We start from the raw sequence: 21,341 nt of genomic DNA, 5'->3' as shown, positions 1-21,341 counted from the left end.
TGACCCAGTACTATACTATTAAGGGTTAGAAAGGTTGCTGTTGTCCCTGACCCCTGTGAAGACCGAAGTCTATATGAGCTGACATCACTCGCACAAGAAAAAACATGAGGATCATTCTAATCACAGATTCTCTTTGTTTGCCCTCAGAGCTTCTACATCCTAGCTTAATACAGTCTTCCTGAGGCTGTGAAAAATCCCAGAGTATTTCTTCAGTTAAAGCAGAGTTCCACCCACATATAAGACTTTGCGCCATCTAGTTCACCCATGCATCTCAAAAGCGTATTGGCTAACTTTTTTTTTCTGTGTTCATTTTACCTTCTTTTGCATTGTTATTCTGTTCACTTCCTATGTACCCCGCCGCAGCGAGGTTGGTCATTTTCCCGATTGCTTTGGGCCCTCCTCCTTCCCCCTGTCGCCTTCTGGGACCTGTATGTGTCCCAGAAGATGACGGACCATTTAGCAAGCGCAGCACACTCGCACATGCACAGTAGGAAACTGGCTGTGAAGCCTGAAGGCTTCACTGCCGGTTTCCCTTAGTTGCAATACCGACTCCTGCACCCGAAGCGGATGAACAAATCGGCTTGGGATGCCAACACGCAGGAGCCCTGGACAGGTAAGTGTCCTTATATTAAAAGTTGGCAGTTACAGTATTTGTAGCTGCTGACTTTTAATTTTTTTTTATACAGGCTGGAACTCTGCAGACTGGCAGACCTACACCATAGTTCATTTTTGTATTATGAATGTAAGAATGGTAATCAATGCAATTCAGGAGCTTAACTGATCCCTTTTCATCAGGGCTAAAAATATTATATAAAACATTCAAAAGAATTGTGCATTAGTCAGTATATGGTATACTTGTGGTACATATAAAAAGTAATATGATATAGTCTTAAAGATTTTGCTTATTATAAATACTTTTAACTGACTAAAAGGAATGATTCAGAAAGCATATCAGATACAATAAAGATTAAAGTAAATTACAATAAAGTAAAGATAAAAAAGCAACATATTAAAATATGTGTATAGGAAATTTCTAAAAAATGGTTACAAAAAAAAGTGTAAGCGTCTTCCAGTGCGCAGTGCTTGTATTATCAAGGTTAAAAACTCTGTTGCTCCAAAGTAAAATGTGCAAGTTCAGCAAAGATAACAAATACAACATAGCATAAAGAATAAGTGTGGAGAACATAAAACAGCATGGAGAACATATTGCGTCTTAACAGTTTTATCTATTCCTCTTGCTACAGCGCTGGTTTTGTGGTATTTTACGACTATCTCGTTGGCCTTGATCCATCTTATCGAGTATGCAGAGCGGTAGTTAGTCTCTGCAGTGGAGGGCAGGAGATGGGAAATCCTTCAGCCCTCCCTCCTATTTATTGTGAGGCTGCTTTATCCAAGTTCCATGACAACAAGAGGCAGAATATCGCTATTTTGGCTACAAAGCAGGCTGTTCCCAGGTACCTTTTCAAATGTAAATTATGTTACTTCAGATGGCTTTAAAGATTTTGTATTTCCATTATTTTTTTTTTAAAAGCTTCATAGTACACTCAAAAATATTTTTGCAGTCCTAATTTTTTAACCTATTATAGAGTCTGTTTATCAATGTTTTCACCCAAGATTTGTCCTTTTTCTAATATAATCTTATAGAGAAAATTAGTAAAATTTGGGTAAAAGTTGTGTGATAACATGGATTTTTACATATAGTTCAGCTACTGAAAGTAATTAGATCATAGAAATTTGTGAGCTGCTGATAATAATCAGTTGCACTTTCTATTATAATACCTAGATAACACACTTTATAAGTGATTTGCACATTTCAATAGTCAAGGAAACCTGAGCTTGCCTTAGGACGCTTTCACACCTGATTGGTCCTTTACTGTGTATTACAGAACATAAGTTAAAATGTGGTATATTATGCGTTAATATTTTTTGCATTAGGGCAGCCCACTCATTTAGAATTGGCTTTTGAAACATGGCAATGGACTAAAAAGCTGTGCCCTTTTTCTTAAATGCAGAGGGACACATTGGGTAGCATATGTTTTAGGTGCGTTGCAGCAAAGATCTGTTAGCACATACTGTACTTGTGCATGTGCCATAGTAAATGAATGGCATTGCATTGAGTGTATGTGTTATTGTGGGTTGCAGTAACATGCTGTAAAATGTGCGTTTTGCTTCAAATCACTGCAACGTGTAGATATAAAGCCTTATATACCAAAGTAGGCTGTGCAGGTAAATTTCTAATTCCTACTGTTATTGAGAACAAAAAGTGATTTCCATATATTTTCTTTAGGTCTTATGTTCAGACTTTAAAAAAAAATTCTAGGGTTGTACCGATACTAGCTGATTTATTGAAAGCCACACAGTAAGATCGGTGATTATAACTCCCCCCGCCGCGGCACCGATCATTCCTGATTGTCCCCCGTATCCTCCCCCAGATGCCTTCTGTGTCCTCCTCTGTGCTCCTCTGTGCTCCTCTGGTCCCCCCCCATCCTCCCCTGCTCCCCCACTATGTGCTCCTCTGGTCCCCCCCCATCCTATTCCATTCCGTCTTTGTGTGCTCCTCCGGTTCCCCCTTCCCAGATCTTCCAGGATGGAGAGCGGTGGAAGGGGCTGGTAAATCTGTCTGATCACTGACTCTGTCCATTCATAACTGAGTATTGTAATCTGTATTTACGATGCTTCAGTTTATGAATGGAGAGGAGCCGCTGTATCCTGTCCATTCATCTTCAGTGCAGCTGAGGCTGCTGAGAAAGGGACTGGGGAATCCATAAAAAGAAAGCAGTTAATAAATATATATATATATATATATATATATATATATATATATATATATATACAGTGGGGACGGAAAGTATTCAGACCCCCTTAAATTTTTCACTCTTTGTTATATTGCAGCCATTTGCTAAAATCATTTAAGTTCATTTTTTTCCTCATTAATGTACACACAGCACCCCATATTGACAGAAAAACACAGAATTGTTGACATTTTTGCAGATTTATTAAAAAGAAAAACTGAAATATCACATGGTCCTAAGTATTCAGACCCTTTGCTCAGTATTTAGTAGAAGCACCCTTTTGATCTAATACAGCCATGAGTCTTTTTGGGAAAGATGCAACAAGTTTTTCACACCTGGATTTGGGGACCTCTGCCATTCCTCCTTGCAGATCCTCTCCAGTTCTGTCAGGTTGGATGTTAAACGTTGGTGGACAGCCATTTTTAGGTCTCTCCAGAGATGCTCAATTGGGTTTAAGTCAGGGGCTCTGGCTGGGCCATTCAAGAACAGTCACGGAGTTGTTGTGAAGCCACTCCTTCGTTATTTTAGCTGTGTGCTTAGGGTCATTGTCTTGTTGGAAGGTAAACCTTCGGCCCAGTCTGAGGTCCTGAGCACTCTGGAGAAGGTTTTCGTCCAGGATATGCCTGTACTTGGCCTCATTCATCTTTTCCCTCGATTGCAACGAGTCGTCCTGTCCCTGCAGCTGAAAAACACCCCCACAGCATGATGCTGCCACCACCATGCTTCACTGTTGGGACTGTATTGGACAGGTGATGAGCAGTGCCTGGTTTTCTCCACACATACCACTTAGAATTAAGACCAAAAAGTTCTATCTTGGTCTCATCAGACCAGAGAATCTTATTTCTCACCATCTTGGAGTCCTTCAGGTGTTTTTTAGCAAACTCCATGCGGGCTTTCATGTGTCTTGCACTGAGGAGAGGCTTCTGTCGGGTCACTCTGCCATAAAGCCCCAACTGGTAGAGGGCTGCAGTGATGGTTGACTCGCTACAACTTTCTCCCATCTCCCGACTGCATCTCTGGAGCTCAGCCACAGTGATCTTTGGGTTCTTCTTTACCTCTCTCAAAAAGGCTCTTCTCCCCCGATAGCTCAGTTTGGTCGGACGGCCAGCTCTAGGAAGGGTTCTGGTCGTCCCAAACGTCTTCCATTTAAGGATTATGGAGGCCACTGTGCTCTTAGGAACCTTAAGTGCAGCAGAAATTTTTTTGTAACCTTGGCCAGATCTGTGCCTTGCCACAATTCTGTCTCTGAGGTCTTCAGGCAGTTCCTTTGACCTCATGATTCTCATTTGTTCTGATATGCACTGTGAGCTGTAAGGTCTTATATAGACAGGTGTGTGGCTTTCCTAATCAAGTCCAATCAGTATATTCAAACACAGCTGGACTCAAATGAAGGTGTAGAACCATCTCAAGGATGATCAGAAGAAATGGACAGCACCTGAGTTAAATATATGAGTGTCACAGCAAAGGGTCTGAATACTTAGGATCATGTGATATTTCAGTTTTTCTTTTTTAATAAATCTGCAAAAATTTCAACAATTCTGTGTTTTTCTGTCAATATGGGGTGTTGTATGTACTTTAATGAGGAAAAAAATGAACTTAAATGATTTTAGCAAATGGCTGCAATATAACAAAGAGTGAAAAATTTAGGGGGGTCTGAATACTTTCCGTCCCCACTGTGTGTATATATATATATATATATATATATATATATATATATATATATATATTGTAAAAAATAATAAAAAAATTGATTGTAAAAAATAAAATTGTAAAAGAATAAAAAATAAATAACTACTGACACAGTCCAAGCCTCATCAGTGCCACCTATCAGTGCTGCATATTAGTGCCACTTTCACATGACATTAAAAAAAGTAACGGTAATTGGTATCGGTGAGTACTTCAAAAAAAGTATCAGTACTTGTACTCTGTCTTAAAAAAGTGGTATCAGGACAACCCTAAAATTTTCCTTATACTTTTTAGTCTGCTAAATATGAATTATTGTGTATACTTTTTTCTTTTTAAGCTAGTGGGTGGCAAGTATATGACTGGTATTTTAGGAATGACTCAGAGAGGTTTGCTCTCCCCTTCTGTTTTGGACCCATGCACACTGGGCATTTAGCCTCGGTGCATGAGGCTCTGGCATTTAGATCGGGGTGGAAGGTACAAGCAGTACTTACATTTAGCGCAGTATGCACCCATGAACAAATGCCAAAACGCAATCTGCACTAAATGTAAGTATCACTCGATACACAGCAGCAGCAGCTGTCAGTCTCCAGCAGGGATGGACGGTGTGCCTGTACCTTCCAGGTGCACACTGGAATCTCATTCACTGGGCCTAAATGCCCAGTGTGCATAGGGCCTTAAGGATAGATGGTTCCCTCTAGATCAGGGATATGCAATTAGCGGACCTCCATCTGTTGCAGAATTACAAGTCCCATGAGGCATAGCAAGACTCTGACAGCCACAAGCATGACACCCAGAGGCAGAGGCATGATGGGACTTGTAGTTTTGCAACAGCTGGAGGTCCACTAATTGCATATCCCTGCTCTAGATCCTCTGTCTGCAGGTGCAGTCGACAAGTATGGAGATAGTGCTGGGATCTCTTATTATTAGATGGTCAAATATTCCTTGCACATACTAAAGCATGAAAACTTCCTATATTGTAAAATATGTTTTTTTTTCTACAAATAAAAGTAATGCCCTGTACACACAGTCGGACATTGATCGGACATTCCGACAACAAAATCCATGGATTTTTTCCGACGGATGTTGGCTCAAACTTGTCTTGCATACACACAGTCACACAAAGTTGTCGGAAAATCCGATCGTTCTGAACGCGGTGACGTAAAACACGTACGTCGGGACTATAAACGGGGCAGTAACCAATAGCTTCCGTCTCTTAATTTATTCTGAGCATGCGTGGCACTTTGTGCGTCAGATTTGCGTACACACGATCGGAATTTCCGACAACAGATTTTGTTGTCGGAAAATTTTATAGCAAGCTCTCAAACTTTGTGTGTCGGAAATTCCTATGGAAACTGTGTGATGGAGCCTACACACGGTCGGAATTTCTGACAACAAGGTCCTATCACACATTTTCCTTTAGAAAATCCTATCGTGTGTACAGGGCATAGCAATTTCCATATATCAGTTTATAAACTTTAAAGCCTTTAAAACAAAACGCCATTGACCAAAATACAAGAGTACAGATTGTGATGAATAATAGCCAGATGTGCAACCAAAAAATGGAAAGGAAGTAGAACTGGTTAGGTGCAGTTTCAGTTTTGTATGAGTCATTTTTATGTGTTTTTATGTTTATAAACCATATAGACCATTGGTCTCCAAACTGTGGCCTGGGAGCCAGATTAGGCCCTTTGCTTGCTTTTATCTGGCCCTCGGGGGACTATTTCCTCCACTGATGCCAACAGTGGGGCATAATTTCCCCCACTGACACCAGTAAAGAGGCACAATTTCTCCCAATGGTACCAAAGATGGGGCCCACTGACACCAATGATGGGGCACAATTGCTCCCACTAAAACAAACGATGGAGCATTTTTTTCCCCCACTGACCTTGGGACCTTTTCTACTCCCACTGACCACAGTCTGGCCCCCTAAAGTCTCAAGGACAGTAAACTGGCCCTTTGTGTAGAAAGTTTGGACTCGTGATATAGACCCTTCCACGACAAAAGTAAGTGCCGTATAAAAAAACACAACTCTTCCTACTACTGAGAATTTAAAACATAATGTGAAACGAGCAGTGAATGGAATATCAATATTTATGCATTTCAACTTGTTTCCTTTTCCATCAGGGTACGTCCTTCTCCGAATATTTCTCTAATAATTGAACTACAGGCATCAGGTGGTTATGACCCTTATGGACAAGAAGTCAGTCGTCTAATACCTCGGGGGTGGGTAAAAGTGGACATTTTTGACTTTCAGAACAGAGTTATCAGTGGGCAATGGAAAGTTCCAATTCGTACACTTCCTGTGAAACCATCGCTCACTTCCGGAGCTTTGAATGGGGTGCCTCAGGTAACGCATTTAATCCTTTGTTCAGATAAGCCAACTGAATCTTTTTTTTTATGCTGGCATAGAATAGATACACTAACTCCAACTTACTGTATTTTTGCACTTTGTTACAATATATTATAGCAAATATAAATCTACTTTTTTAGCTGGAAAATGCAGAGTTGTATTTTCGCCTTGTTAATGCAAAGGACGCAGACATACAGAGCACCTACCCCATTGACATCAACAACTCAGTATTCTATAAGTACCCTCCAATGGTAAGTCCCACAAACCATCATAGCTTTTCTGTCTTTTAATTAACACAAATGTGCAGTAAATGTGAAATATATCTGTGATGAAATAATTGAGATAATTTACTATTATCCAAATTATGTGAAATAAAAAACACTACTCGTGCAGAGCACTTACAAGAGCTTTTTTATTCAGCACTACGGTTTCGAGGCTACATACCAGCAACTTCCAGGAGTTCAACTAAGAACAGAAGGGTACTTGTAGCCCTAAAGTAACCAGTCCCTTGCTTTGCTAGAGAACATCTTGCCTGATAATATGGCTTCTTTATGTAAAAAATAATTATCTGGTAGTGCCTTGATGTCACAGTATGAAGTTTGTTGCCGTGATGGTATCTGTTCAGTGGAAGTCAATTTCAGTTGTAAAAGTACTGTTCACCACAATCCATGTGCTAGACAATGCTTTTTCATTAAAGGACAAGTTCATGAATTGAGAAAATCTCCTCAGAACCCCTTTCAATCCCCCTCAACCCTAAACTGTGACAACAATCCCCCCCCCCCCCTTACCTGCAAGTCTTTACTCTGACAGCTGCATTCTCCCATTCTGTCAAATAATTTAGTGCTAGGCTGCCCGCACTTGTGTGCTAATGTCCATAGACCTGAACAGGCCATGCCCATACTGCTAGAGCTATCTTACATTTAAACCTATGGGATGTTAGTGCAGCGGCACAAGCAGATTGGCCTTAGATTTTTACTGTCTGTGCTGTAGACAGCATGGGAGGTTCCAGCCACGAAAGGAACTAAATTAAGACCTAGAAGGGGGAAGGCTACACACGTTAGTGTATTGAGTAGGCTAAGGACAAGGGCTGGGGGATTTTTTCTAATTCATAAGCTTGAATAATAATAAATAGAGACCATTTAATGCTGGTGTGCAGGCTCTGCTGCATGCACATGTTTTGAGATGAAATGCACTGACAGGAGGAGGGTGCAGGCCAGTGGCGGATGGTGCTCAATATTTTGGGGGGTAGGCAAACAAACCTGCCCCCTCACTTGCACAAACACCACCCCCACACACATGTGCGGGCGACGGACGGGAAGGTAGCGATCAGTCCGGCTTTACTTTAGGAGGCTGCTCCTCGCTCCAGGCTCCTGGCTGAACAGGCGTTGCTTCTCCTTCCGATCGAACAGGAAGTGAGTCCTGTGACCCGATTGGCAGGGAGTCCTAAGACTACCTGATTGAGCGGGAGGAGAAGCAGGAAGACATTAGCAAGTGGGTGGGCTCGGAGCGCAGAGCACCCTTTTTTGAAGCTTTTTTGAAGCCAATTAGAGCCCCAGGCTCTAATCATGTGCTTTAAAAAAAAAATTGAAATCCATGCGTCTGGCATGTAGAAGAGGGGCTGAGCGCATGGATTAGGGGGGTGGCACCCCTGCGTCCCTAATAGAGCGGCCACCACCGGCGCAGGCTAAGCCCAGCTCATGACTTATCAGTATACTGCTTCTTCTTCATTGCCCTACCATCAGTCTAAGGGCTAGAAAGTGACAATACTGTATGTAGCACCCCACAGTAGGCTACTAGTGTTAGGTGTACTTCGTTTTTGGCCTTTCGTGTAATCTTTTGTTAGTGTCTATCCTAGGTTCTGCTGGTGCAGGCTCATCTACTTTCCCCTGCATCCCACTGAACTCTGGGATATAGTGGGCAGAGAGTTTGACCCTGGCCTACATATTCATGCCTCTTCAGCCAATCCCTGTTCAGGAGAGTGACTGATCAGCAGAGGGCTGAGAGGGGTATAAATTGGCTGGAGCCTAGAACAGCTTCCTCTTGTTCCTGGGGGAGTAAGACCCAGCCTAAGGGCTGAGGCATCCCTGGGAGACTACCTGCAACACTAAAGAATTCTTTTCAGGGTCCCAGCTCCTGCTAGGGCTCGGGGACCTCAGGTCTAGCATTCTGAAAGCATGCAAAAATCTCTACTGAGGATCCAGGTCACAGGCAACAAGTACAGAAGCTGAATGGTACTGCAGATGACATTACAGTACACAGGGCACAGTGAGTACCGGCCATGTGAATTATAGAGACTTTTCTGTGCACTATTTAGGTGAGCTTACTACAGTACATCTAGGACTATACTACTGTTGAGAAATCCCTGTTTGAAATCTAATTACCCTTTACATTCAAGAGGGTGGTTCTTACCCTGAAGGAGCAGATCAAAGTTAGAGTCCTCCATTACATTTGTTGGAAGTTCTTTGGAGTATCCCAAGGTTCACCCTCATCCTATTCTATTTCTTTAGGAAATAAACTGCAAAAAGACATTCACTGCCTGATCTTTGATCTGAGTGACTTTGAAAATGCTCTGTGCCTGGCTGCCATGTCCCTATCAGGGAATGGAACCTGGGACCAAACAGCCAACCCTGTCAGGGGTGTGTGCTACATGTATTTTTAAACTGTAACAGGGAATATGTTGTCATCCTTTGCTGTCTGTCAGAAGCGTACAAATAAAAAAGTAATTGTACAAAATTGCAATTTTCATAGAACAGTTTATAGATGTAAATTCCCACTGTGTATTTAGTTGGTCGCCTGGAATCCAGCTTTAATTGTCAATGGTTCATAACAAAATATTCCAGACAGTGGGTCTTGGCTCTGTACAGCGACAGCAGGATTTTGGCACAGCTAACAAGCTCTGTCCATTGAGTGTTCTGAGCAGTAGTATCAGGTTTGCGGTACTGCATACCAACAGGAGATCTGAAACTTTACAGCCTGACCCACCCACCCTTCTTTTATAACTCTCTGAAAAAACTAATGCTGAAGGTTCTGTTTTCCCATTAGAAAGGAGTTATAGATGCACCCTACAACTGACTTTCAAAAGGAACAGATGGAAAATTCAACAGAGTTTAATTATTTGCTTGGCCTAAAACTGTATAACAACGTAGCTGTTACAGTTGTTAGTAAAGTGGGAAGGAAAACTTGCATGAGAGATTTGGATGTTAAAACAATAATCAGTTTACAATATTTACAATAATGATGTTGACATTTCAACATGATTTTCCATTGATGAACTTATTTTAAAATATCATGATGCATGTTATACTGTTTACCGATTTTTGTCCAATGCCTTCCAACATGACTGCATGTAGTTAAACTATAATACTCGTGTCCCCTTTCCTGCTTATTTTTCACTGCCTTTGTTTGAACTCAAAGAGTTCTATGACAAAGACAGAATGTTAATCATTATAGTTCTACTAACACAACTATTTTGTTTCACTCTACAGACCGCGGCTTATTTCCACCCAGAGGAGGTTGTTCTTCCTTCTCCTTACTATGGCTCCTCACAGTTTTTTCCAAACATGCACCCCATCTATGGGGACAATGTGGATTCCCCTCCTTCCAGGGATAGAATAATGACCCACTGAAATGAATGAGATCTGTATTCATGAACAATTGACCATCTTCTGTTGATAATAATGCCATTTTGTGTTTAAAAAAAACATTTCTGATTGTATTCATATTTTCAGACTGCTGTGTTATTGCAAAATCTAGCACAATGTGTACGCTAAGAATAAAATGGAATGGCAGCAAAAAATAACACAATAAAAATAAATGACCAATTAAAAGATAAAATAAAACTAGCTTTTGCTCAATATTAACTTCAGTTCGTAGATTTTCTCATAGATTTCCTTTCACAGTGCTTTGTTTCAGCATCATTTAAACCACTTCCTCTGAGACTGGTCTCCCTGAATCTGCTCCTGTCTGTGACTGGACAGTGAAAGGAGAAGCAGCACATTTAATGATGTATTAATGATTACAGAGCTGTGCTAATTTTTGTATTTTTATCTGCCTGAAGTTCAGCCTTAACAGTACCCATAGATTTAATATGCTCTTAGTAATTTTTGAAAATACCTCAGTTGGACATTATTTGACAGTTTTCAATGCTGTACTCTCACAGACCATACACAATGTAAGAGAATGTAAGCATACGTCAGTGCACTTTAGCCTATAGACATTTCTGTAAAAATGCTCAATAAACTCAAAATGCTGGCTATTGCACACACGGCGATTTATAGGCAGTGACAGCCACTTTCATTCACTGAGGGAGGGTAACTTGCCACCAACAGCTTACTTTGTTTCCATTAAGTTGTTTTTGAAAATAAAATAATGCTATGTGTATGGACAGTAAATAAATAAATGTAGCGCTATGTGTAAAATTATAAATATAAAGTGCAAATCTGTAAAATAAATAAATCCTACATATAAATGAATAGTCCATAAAATGAAAAAATTAAGAAATAAAACGTGAAAAACTCTTTTTAAAATCCTTTTAAAATCACATAAAAACCTCCAGAGTAGAAGAAGGGAGGAGCTGATAGTCACGTTCAGCCAGGCACTGTGTATGTGGACACGGAGGTGCTACTCTGGAGGTTTTTATGTGATTTTAAAAGTTTTTATCTTGTAAGTGCAACGTGTCTGTTTGGGGGCTTTGAATACATTTGTATACGGAGAACACTATGGTCTCTATACTTAATATTTTTAATATGTCCTGAACTCATGGAATCTTGAGCCAAGCTGGGAGATGATCCGCTTCTTTGGATATTAATGAGCTGAGTTACCATTAAGAAAAGAGCCATCTGGATTACCCACCATTGATTGGGAAGAGGAAGTGAGAGCAAAGAGCTTGTGGGGAGATCCGCATATGAGTTTTGACTCATCTGGGAGGTGAGCGCGCATTTTTGCTGGTGGTGGTGTGCACTCCTTTTGAGGACGAACAATCACTGTGGTGGAATTGTGTGGATACACTGATCACAAGAAGAGTTTTTCATGTTTTATTTCTTCATTTTTTCATTTTATGGACTATTCATTTATATGTAGGATTTATTTATTTTACAGATTTGCACTTTATATTTATAATTTTACACATAGCGCTACATTTATTTATTTACTGTCCATTTTGAAATTAGTGTGGTGTACCACTTGGAATGTTTAGCAGCTGTGCACGTTTATTATTAGGTTATCTTATTTAAACATCACAATGTTTTTTACTTGTGGCACTGATTGTTTCATCTTATAATATGTGTAGGGACAACTTTATTATTATTATTATTATTATTATAATACAGGATTTATATAGCGCCAACAGTTTGCACAGCGCTTTACAATATAAAGGGAGACAATACAGTAACAATACAATTCAATACAAGAGGGTTAGGAGGGCACTGCTCCTGTGAACTTACAATCTAATAGGGAGATGCTGGTAAAACAAAAGGTAGTAACTGTGAGTTATAAACTGATGAGGGAAGTTGAAGATTCGGTTATTAGCTGAGGGCAGGATAGGCCTCTCTGAAGAGATGAGTTTTCAGGGATCACCTAAAAGTGAACAGAGTAGAAGATAACCGGACAGATTGGGGTAGCGAGTTCCAGAGAATAGGAGAGGCTCTGGAGAAGTCCTGGAGAAAAGCATGGGAGGAGGAGACAAGGGAGATAGAGAGCAGGAGGTCTTGGGAGGAGCAGAGAGGAAAGTTTGGGTGATATTTGGAGACAAGATTGGTGGTGTAGCTCAGGGCAGAGTTGTAATGGCTTTGTATGTTATTGTTAGTGTTTTGAATTTTACGTTAAAGTAAAAAAAACCCTAATTACTTTTAACCAATTAAGCTCTGGACCATTTGGCTGGCCAAAGACCAGAGCATTGTTTGCGATTCGACACTGCGTCGCTTTAACTGAGAATTGCGGGGCCGTGCGACGTGGCTCCCAAACAAAATTGACATCCTTTTTTTCCCACAAATAGTTTTCTTTTGGTGGTATTTGATCACCTCTGCGTTTTTTATTTTTTGCGCTATAAACAAAAAAAGAGCGACGATTTTGAAAAAAAAGCTATATTTTTTACTTTTTGCTATAATAAATATCCCCAAAAAATATATAAAAAACCAATTTTTTTTCCTCAGTTTAGGCCGATACGTATTCTTCTACATATTTTTGGTAAAAAAAATCACAATAAGCGTTTATTGATTGGTTTGCGCAAAAGTTATAGCTTCTACAAAATAGGGGATAGTTTTATGGCATTTTTATTAATAATTTTTTTTTTTTACTAGTAATGGCAGCGATCAGCGATTTTTATCGTGACTGCGACATTATGGCGGACAGGTCGGACACTTTTGGCGCTATTTTGAGACCATTCACATTTATACAGCGATCAGTGCAATTAAAAATCTACTGATTACTGTGTAAATATGACTGGCAGTGAAGGGGTTAACCACTAGGTGGCGCTGTAGGGGTTAAGTGTGTCCTAGGGAGTGATTCTAACTGTGGGGGGGGGGGGCTGTATGTGACACGACACTGATCACCGCTCCCGATTACAGGGAGCGGTGATCAGTGTCCTGTCATTAGGCAGAACGGGGAAATGCTTGTTTACATTAGCATTTCCCCGTTCTTTCTCTCCGTGAAACGATCGCGGGTATCCCCGCGGCCAATGAGTCCTCATTCTCACGGAGCTCCCGGCGGGCGCGTGCCCGCAAGCCGCCTCTTAAAGGGCAACGTACAGGTACGTTAATCTGCCTGTACGTGCCCTTCTGCCGCAGTATATCTGCGTGAGGCGGTCGGGAAGTGGTTAATTTGCTAAAGTGCTAACAGTTTTTTCAAAGTAAAGTAATTTTTATCCATTATTTTGTTATCTTTTGTTGCATTTCAATGCTACTGATCACTCACAGCCACTTCTTGTCTACATTCATGCATTTAAATGATGGTTGCATGGTATTTCTTGGGGGAGCTTTCCTGGTGAATTATGCTTACATAGTGTGTTATAATATCCAACAGATGTCTATGTTACGGAGTGACAATGCAGGGATACAATTAGAACACCGGCTAAATGGTGTCAAAAGGAAAAGAGAAAAGCAGTCTGCATTTTTCAGCACTAGTCAAGCAGAAAGTGCTTTCGGTCCAAAGCCAGTGGCAGTGCATCCACATACAATCTTCTGTTTCTTTTTGTTCTATTAGGTGTTGCCAGAGGTTGTATGTGGACCTCTACTAAAATTAGAGCATTAGAATTGGTCTATTTCTGTGTTACTATGCAGACACTATTTGTTATCATTCTCGGGCCATTACTGCTTCCATATCAGCCCAAGGTAGGCTTGGGTCCCCTTTGGTCTGTGTGCCTGGCTGGTTGGGCTCCCCTCACCCTTGGGTAAGTCTCAGGGGTCCCAATGTGGGTCCTGGACATATTTTTGCACAGTTGCTTTTTTTGAAATGTCAGCTAGTGTTTTTCTATGAAGTTTTTTGTATTTGTCTGTTGTTTTGCTCCTGTGGCTCCTGAAGAAGCAGCATACAGCACCGAAACATGTAGAGAAGTCTGGCTACACGTACAGTATATCCCCCTGTGCTGTGATTGTGAAAGCTGTCTCAAGCATGTAATGCATATACTATGATTGTGCAGCGTGGAAAGCATGTTGTAGCTAATCTTGGGAGCATTATTAATGATTTTATGAATTGTTTGATTGTTATTTGTATGATTTATTTAATATGTCCTTTTGTAATAAAAATAATGTATGTTTTTTTTTTTTTAACAAAACTTTTTGTGTAATGTCCTATTGGGCATAGAGAGTCCATATTTCCTATACAATCTTTGGTATCTAATCAGTCACAATTAACTTTATTATTTTTCTGCTATTTTTTAAAAAATTTTATTTACTATTAAAGAAGCATTTAACTCAAAAACAAAAATGTAATATATTGCAGCTTACCAATCCTTAGATGCGGTGGGTACATTTGTTTTCCTTTTTAGCCTTTTTTCTTTATTTCACCTGGTGATCCTGCCAGTAACATCTTTCCTTTCTTAGGTTGTATGCATTCAGGATGAAGTAGTAAAGCAGACACCTTTGGACAGCAACATTGTCAGTCTGAGAAGCGGGTAGTGTAATGCCTTGTACACACGGTCGCACATTGATCGGACATTCCGACAACAAAATCCATGGATTTTTTCCAACGGATGTTGGCTCAAACTGGTCTTGCATACACACGGTCACACAAAGTTGTCAGAAAATCCGATCGTTCTAAACGCGGTGGCGTAAAACACGTACGTCGGGACTATAAACAGGGCAGTAGCCAATAGCTTTCGTCTCTTAATTTATTCTGAGCATGCGTGGCACTTTGTGCGTCGGATTTGTGTACACACGATCAGAATTTCCGACAACGGATTTTGTTGTCGGAAAATTTTATAGCAAGCTCTCAAACTTTGTGTGTCGGAAATTCAGATGGAAAATGTGTGATGGAGCCTACACACAGTCGGAATTTCGGACAACAAGGTCCTATCACACATTTTCCGTAAGAAAATCCGACCGTGTGTACAGGGCATTAGACTAGCAGAATTAGTTGGATTCAACTTACAAATTGAAGCTGAACTCTAGATAACATTTTATAAGCAGTTACGATAAACAGTTTTTACCTTTTGAGATAAATATTTTGCATAAATGAATAAAAGCTGTCCATTGTATGTAATGTCAGTGTTAAATGGTTTGTCTCAACCCTCTAATTGCTACTTTGCACAGCTTGGTCTGGTAAAGTAGGTTGAAACAGGGGTGTACGTATAGGGGTTGCAGGGTTTGCAATTGCAACCTGGCCCAATGCTCAAGGGGGTTTGTGCAGCCCCGGTACAACTGGGTAGGAAAGGCGGCATATCGAGGAACCGATCCCCTCTATTTTACACTTTCAGCGTCTGCAGGAGAGAAATGGAGGGGATCGGTTCCTCTACATGCCACCCTGCTGCCCCCTCCAATTCCCCTCCTGCTGCCCAGAGCTCCTGTGTACTCTAACCCCCCCCCCCCCCCAAGCCAGGATAGAGAGCGGGGAAGGGGTAAGTGTGTAATTTACCAATCCCTTCCCTTGTCTTGATGAATAGAGTCAGTGATCCGTACCGATCACCGACTCTGTTCATTCGTAACTGAGACATGCTTTAGTTTGTGAATGAACGGGAAGCTCTGTACAGAGCTATTCCGGTCCATTCATTCTGTACAGCTGAGGCTGCAGAGAAGATTGAGGGCTGTGTCCTTAATCTCCTTTCTCTGTCTCAAAGGTGAAACATCACAGGTCTGTTTAGACCCTGATATCTCACCAAAGCCCCCAATGGGGCTCCTAAAAAATTGTAAAAAAAAAAAAAAGATAAGAAAACAAAAATACAATTGTAAAAATAAATAAATAAAACCCCAAAAAATAAAATAACAAAAATAAAAAAATAGACACCAGTGGCAGAACTACCAGGGTCTCAAAGGTCGCACTCGTGACCAGACCCTGGCATTCCGCCACTGTGGGGAGGTCGAGGCTGGGGGTCAGGAGGGTCCTTTATGATTTCTTGCATCAGGGCCCTGAATGTTAATTTACACCTCTGAGTTGAATTAAAGCAGACTTATGTAGCACTGCCCCCATAGGGATAGCTGAGTATAGTCTTCCCTGGGCTTCCCTCTGATTATCCTGCAGCCAGACACTTGGGTATTTTCACACTATCACCCGCATACTCTTCCGCTCATTATCTAATGATCAGTCTATGGTATTTGGTTCTTTTGGTATTTATTGGTAGAACTTGGATAGGATAGCAGAAGGGATTAGTGGGATACTCCAACTTGAACTATGCACAAACGAGGACAACTCTCACTTGACCCCCTTAAATTGAGTCAGATAGCAGATTCACTGCTGGACCATACTATAGCTGTGTGGGAGGATAATTCTTTTGCTTGCTCTGGCTGCAGACTCAATGCACCACTTTTCTTCAGGACACTCAGCAGTATCCCCTTTAGCTGACACCCATCCACTGACAAGGAACCAGGAACAGTTCCTTGTAGATGCGTCTCCCTTTTAGTTAGCTATACAGGACATCTGGGTTGCAGCTTCTGCATTTCCGGCCCTCAGGTTGACCACCTGAGGCTGCATGGCAGCCAGAATAGAGGAGAGGCAGCAGTTCCCTCCCTCTGCCCTGGGACCAATTCTGTTCAATTTATTCATAAATTATATAAAGGTTGGTATAAATAGCTCAGTCTCAGTGTTTACTGATGGTACAAAGCTAAGCAGGGCAATAACTTCACAGCAGGATATAGATACCATACAAGAGGACCTCACTACATGGCAAATGAGGTTTAATGCTGAAAAATGTAAAGTAATGCACTTGGGGGCCAAAAATATGAACACAAGGAGAACTATTTGGGGATTCCATGATGTAAAAAGATCTGGGGGTCCTAGTAGATCACAGGCTCAGCAATGCCAAGTGATGCCAAGCTGTAGCAAGCAAAACTAGCAGAATATTGGCATACAATAAAAAGGGTATTTACTCAAGAGATGAAACTATAATTCTAGCACTTTACAAGACTCTGGCCATAGCTTGAGTAGGGATGAGCTCGATGTTCGGGTCAAACATAAGTTATGCTGCTGGAGGATACGCAGCGATTTGAATGCTCTGATGTTGGTTCCCAGGTTGAGGAAGGGAATAACGTCTAGAGAGAGGGGGTGCTACAGAAGGACAAGAAACTGGCAGTCATGTTCCCCCAGTTGCAGCATACTGCCAAGTTGAGTGCCTGAGAGGAGGAGGGGGAGGAGGCACAACTCCAACAAGACAGGATGTCCTCCAGGGGGCAGCTTAAGGGCAGCCACCCTATTGCATCACACCGCAGAGCTCCGCAGGTGCAGGGCGCTGCTGACTCCCTGCTGACTTTTAAAAGTTCCTTGGTGTGGGCCTTTTTCGACACGTGTGCAGCTTATTGCACCGTTACTGTTTGCAACCTATGTCTGAAGCAGATCAAGCGTGGCCAGAACAGCAGCCGCTTGGGCACCACATCCTTGACCAGATATATGACGATCTGCCATGCAGTCCGTTGGCAACAGCACTTGAAAGACCCACATCAAAGAAAAGGCGGACTTTTCCTTGCTCCTCATCTGGGGTCTCCAACCCTACTATACCCCCAGTCCTCTCAAAAACCTGCACTGAGAGGAAGGAAGGTATAGCAATAGGTGTCCCAAGTACTTGCAGGAAATCTGCTATCAGTACACCACCAATTGATTTTAGCAGGCAAATTTCCCTACCCCAGTTGCTGAACCGTAAAAAGAAATTTGGTCCCAGCCATCCACATTCTCAGCCTCTAAATGCTAGCTTGGCCAAATTGCTAGCACTGCAACTGCTGCTTTTTCAGCTGGTAGACTCTGCCCCCCTTCGTGAATTTGTGGAATGTGCTGTACCTTAGTGGCAGGTTTCAAAACTCCATTTCTTTTCACGGAAGGCTATTCCGGCTCTCTCGCGGCATGTGGAAGGCAATGTTTTGGCCTTGTTGGATAGGGTGGTCAGCAGTAAGGTTCATATTACCACTGACTCATGGTCCAGCAGGCATGGGCAGGGATGTTACCTTTCCTTCACGGCACACTGGGTAACTCTGCTGGCAGCTGGGAAGGATGCAGGACAGGGTTCAGTATTGTTGGAGCTTGTTCTGCCACAACACCTCCAAAATGCTAGTGGTGATTCTGCCACAGCTCTCTCCTCCACCCCCTCCTCTTCTTCTTCCTCTATGGCCTCTTCTGCAGATTTGTTCTCTGAACCAGCGGTGCTCTGTAAGCATTCAAGGGGCTACGCAAGTAGTCAGGCTAAAAGATGCCATGCGGTGCTTGAGTTGGTCTGCCTTGGGGACAGGAGCCACACTGGGGCAGAGATTCTGTCATCTCTGCAGGAGCAGGCTCAGAGGTAGTTGACGCCATGCCAGCTTCAGCCAGGAATGGTTGTATGCGACAATGGCACCAACCTTCTCTCTGCCCTCCAATAGGGACAGCTATGACTAAGCACCAGTGAGGGTGTGAAACACGTTAGCTACAGCTGTTCCTACACTTCTTGTACTATATGGACTGTCTTTTATACCAATAAAGGTGATTGCATTGGAGTGCGGCTATCTGGATTTTCTTCACTCTTAAAGCTGCGATTTTCTCTATGTGCTTATGATGCCTTATGCGGAATCTATGGGTCTGGTAATGGGCCATTCTTCTCTTTCTGGAAAACGGTGGTGACACACAAGCACTTTAAGCATAAATAATCTGCACAAGGACACTTTTCTTTTGCATGTGGAAGAGTTGGATGAGAACACCCAGCTTTATATATAAGCTCCTAATATGAAATTTTGATCATTATTTTTCTGATTTATGGAGGACTGGATTTATTTCACACTGTACATATATGAATTATGAATTGTTTGTTATAACTGTGGTGTGCACTTTGCACTTTACTTAAGCACATGGTATGCATTTCTATATGCTGTTAACCTCTAAACAGTAAATGGTAGTATGGAAAATTTTCTTGAATTACAGTAGTACATTTAAAGGGGATATCAATCAACAGATGCCGCAAACATTTGTGATCATATTGTAATGTTTGTATTCATTGCCAGATAGCAAGGATAACTTGCCACAAAATTGTGGAAGTGGAATTGTAATGCCGCGTACACATGAGCGGAATTTCCGTTGGAAATATCTTGGATGGTTTTTCCGACGGAATTCCGCTCAAGCTTGGCTTGCATACACACGGTCACACAAAAGTTTGCTTAACTTTCGACCGTCAAGAACGCAGTGACGTACAACACGATGAAGTTGAAGTTCAAAATGAAGTTCAATGCTTCCGAGCATGCGTTGAATTGTTTCCGAGCGTGCATTGGAATTTTGCGCGTCAGACTTGGTACAGATGATCGGAATTTCTGATCGGAACTTTTTCCGACCGAAAAATTGAGAACATGCTCTCAATCATTTTCTGGCTGGAATCCTGCCAGCGAAAGTCCGATGGAGCATACACACGGTCGCATTTACCTACCAAAAGCTCTCATCGGTCTTTTGCTGGCCGAATTTCCGATCGTGTGTACGCTGGATAAGTCCTGTTAACTCGCTGCACATTTTCACGGGCAAGTTGTACACTTGCAGATCACTTGAAGCACAGTTGACAGTTTTCCAATTTGTAGCAAATTTGCATGGCAATTCTCTAGCAAGAGCAACAGGCTGTCCAGGACTCCTTACCAGCCTGATAGGCTGCACTCTACAAGTCCCTAAATAACAACAATATAGGGACACAGGCATAGTATCTCTCTGTTCATTCACTACTTATTCAGCGTATTTTCATCACTGTAGCTCTGTTACCCTTATATCCCTTGATGACCACAGCGATTTTCCAATTTCCACTACGGGCCTGTTAATTCAGCAATAACTTTCTCATTACTCAGTGTAACGAAGTAATACATATAATTATTTTTTGGGGATAAATTTGGCTTTAGAGATTGATGCACAGCTCTCACGTTGATTTATCACATGCGTACGTTTTTAGCAAAAAAGGTGGGAGGAAATCCATCATCCATTAAGAAAAATATTGCAGGGGGAACTACGATAAAGTAAATAACTACCAAATCCTCTGCCTGTAAAACCGCATAGTGTGCTGCACACTGCAAACTGTGATATTAAATGACAGGAACCGGAGCTAACATACAGGGAAACCCTGTATTACCTTACTCATGATGCTTGGCCTACTATAGGCTCTTGCTTCGCCTATTATTGTGGGCATACCCAGAAAGGGGGTCTTCAGGGTCTGGGAACCATAGAAATGGACCATAGTTCTGGACCTGTATTGCACCCTGTGGCTTACTACACATGTTGCACTTTGTGCCAAGGTGAGCACCTAATGCAGCATCCAGTGACTGAGCCCGACCCCACACACAGTTGAGTCTATGTACAGTCCCCAAGGTACACACTGAGAATAACCGACCTGAAAATTGCAGAATAGCCCAGGGCATACAGGGGTAAGATCTTAATAGATGTCAAAAATTGAAATGTTTAAAAAAAAAAATACTTCTCCAGAAAAAAACTGGTCCATTACCTAAGGACACTAGCAAGAAACTTGAGTCTCATAGAGTTGGCACTGTGATTTGATTATGCACTAGCAAGGTTTTTGCCAGTGTACAATCACCAAAGGTAGCTGCATATAACCCATGGATGGGTCTTAGAATACCAGTCCTGTGTCCTGTACCGTATGATTAATATAACAGGATTTTTGCCAGCACATTGATTGATTGAAGTGGACACAGCTTCACTTTATTTACTAAGCTCAGTAAACAGTAAGTGAACAGTCTCTTTTCTTTTACTATATTAACCCCATTGGGTCAGTTCATGAAGCAGTATTAAAGCGCACCATTCAATAGATGTGGTAGCTGCATTGTCAGTCTGGGGGGAGGGGAGTGTTAGATGTACTAGCAGGTTTAGATACACTAACAAATTGAAGCCAAACTCCAGTTAGCACTTTTTAAGCAGTTACAGCACAA

At 41.7% G+C, this 21,341-nt stretch overlaps 1 protein-coding gene across 1 annotated transcript in view; it reads left to right on the top strand.

Moving 5' to 3' along the window:
- The window catches only part of LOC141102894 (coiled-coil domain-containing protein 17-like), a 72,390-nt gene extending 61,719 nt beyond the window's left edge, over positions 1-10,671 (top strand). Inside the window, exons 10-13 of the mRNA XM_073591932.1 lie at positions 1,245-1,454; positions 6,603-6,825; positions 6,969-7,079; positions 10,314-10,671. Of these exons, the coding sequence (XP_073448033.1) occupies positions 1,245-1,454; positions 6,603-6,825; positions 6,969-7,079; positions 10,314-10,454 (685 nt within the window). The 3' untranslated portion in view covers positions 10,455-10,671. The remainder of the gene's footprint in view (positions 1-1,244; positions 1,455-6,602; positions 6,826-6,968; positions 7,080-10,313) is intronic.
- The last annotated feature ends 10,670 nt before the right edge of the window (positions 10,672-21,341 follow it).

The sequence above is a fragment of the Aquarana catesbeiana genome, linkage group LG01 (assembly GCF_042186555.1).
Source record: "Aquarana catesbeiana isolate 2022-GZ linkage group LG01, ASM4218655v1, whole genome shotgun sequence".
NCBI classification, from domain to species: Eukaryota; Metazoa; Chordata; class Amphibia; order Anura; family Ranidae; genus Aquarana; species Aquarana catesbeiana.
This window is presented reverse-complemented; position numbering and strand designations above follow the sequence as displayed.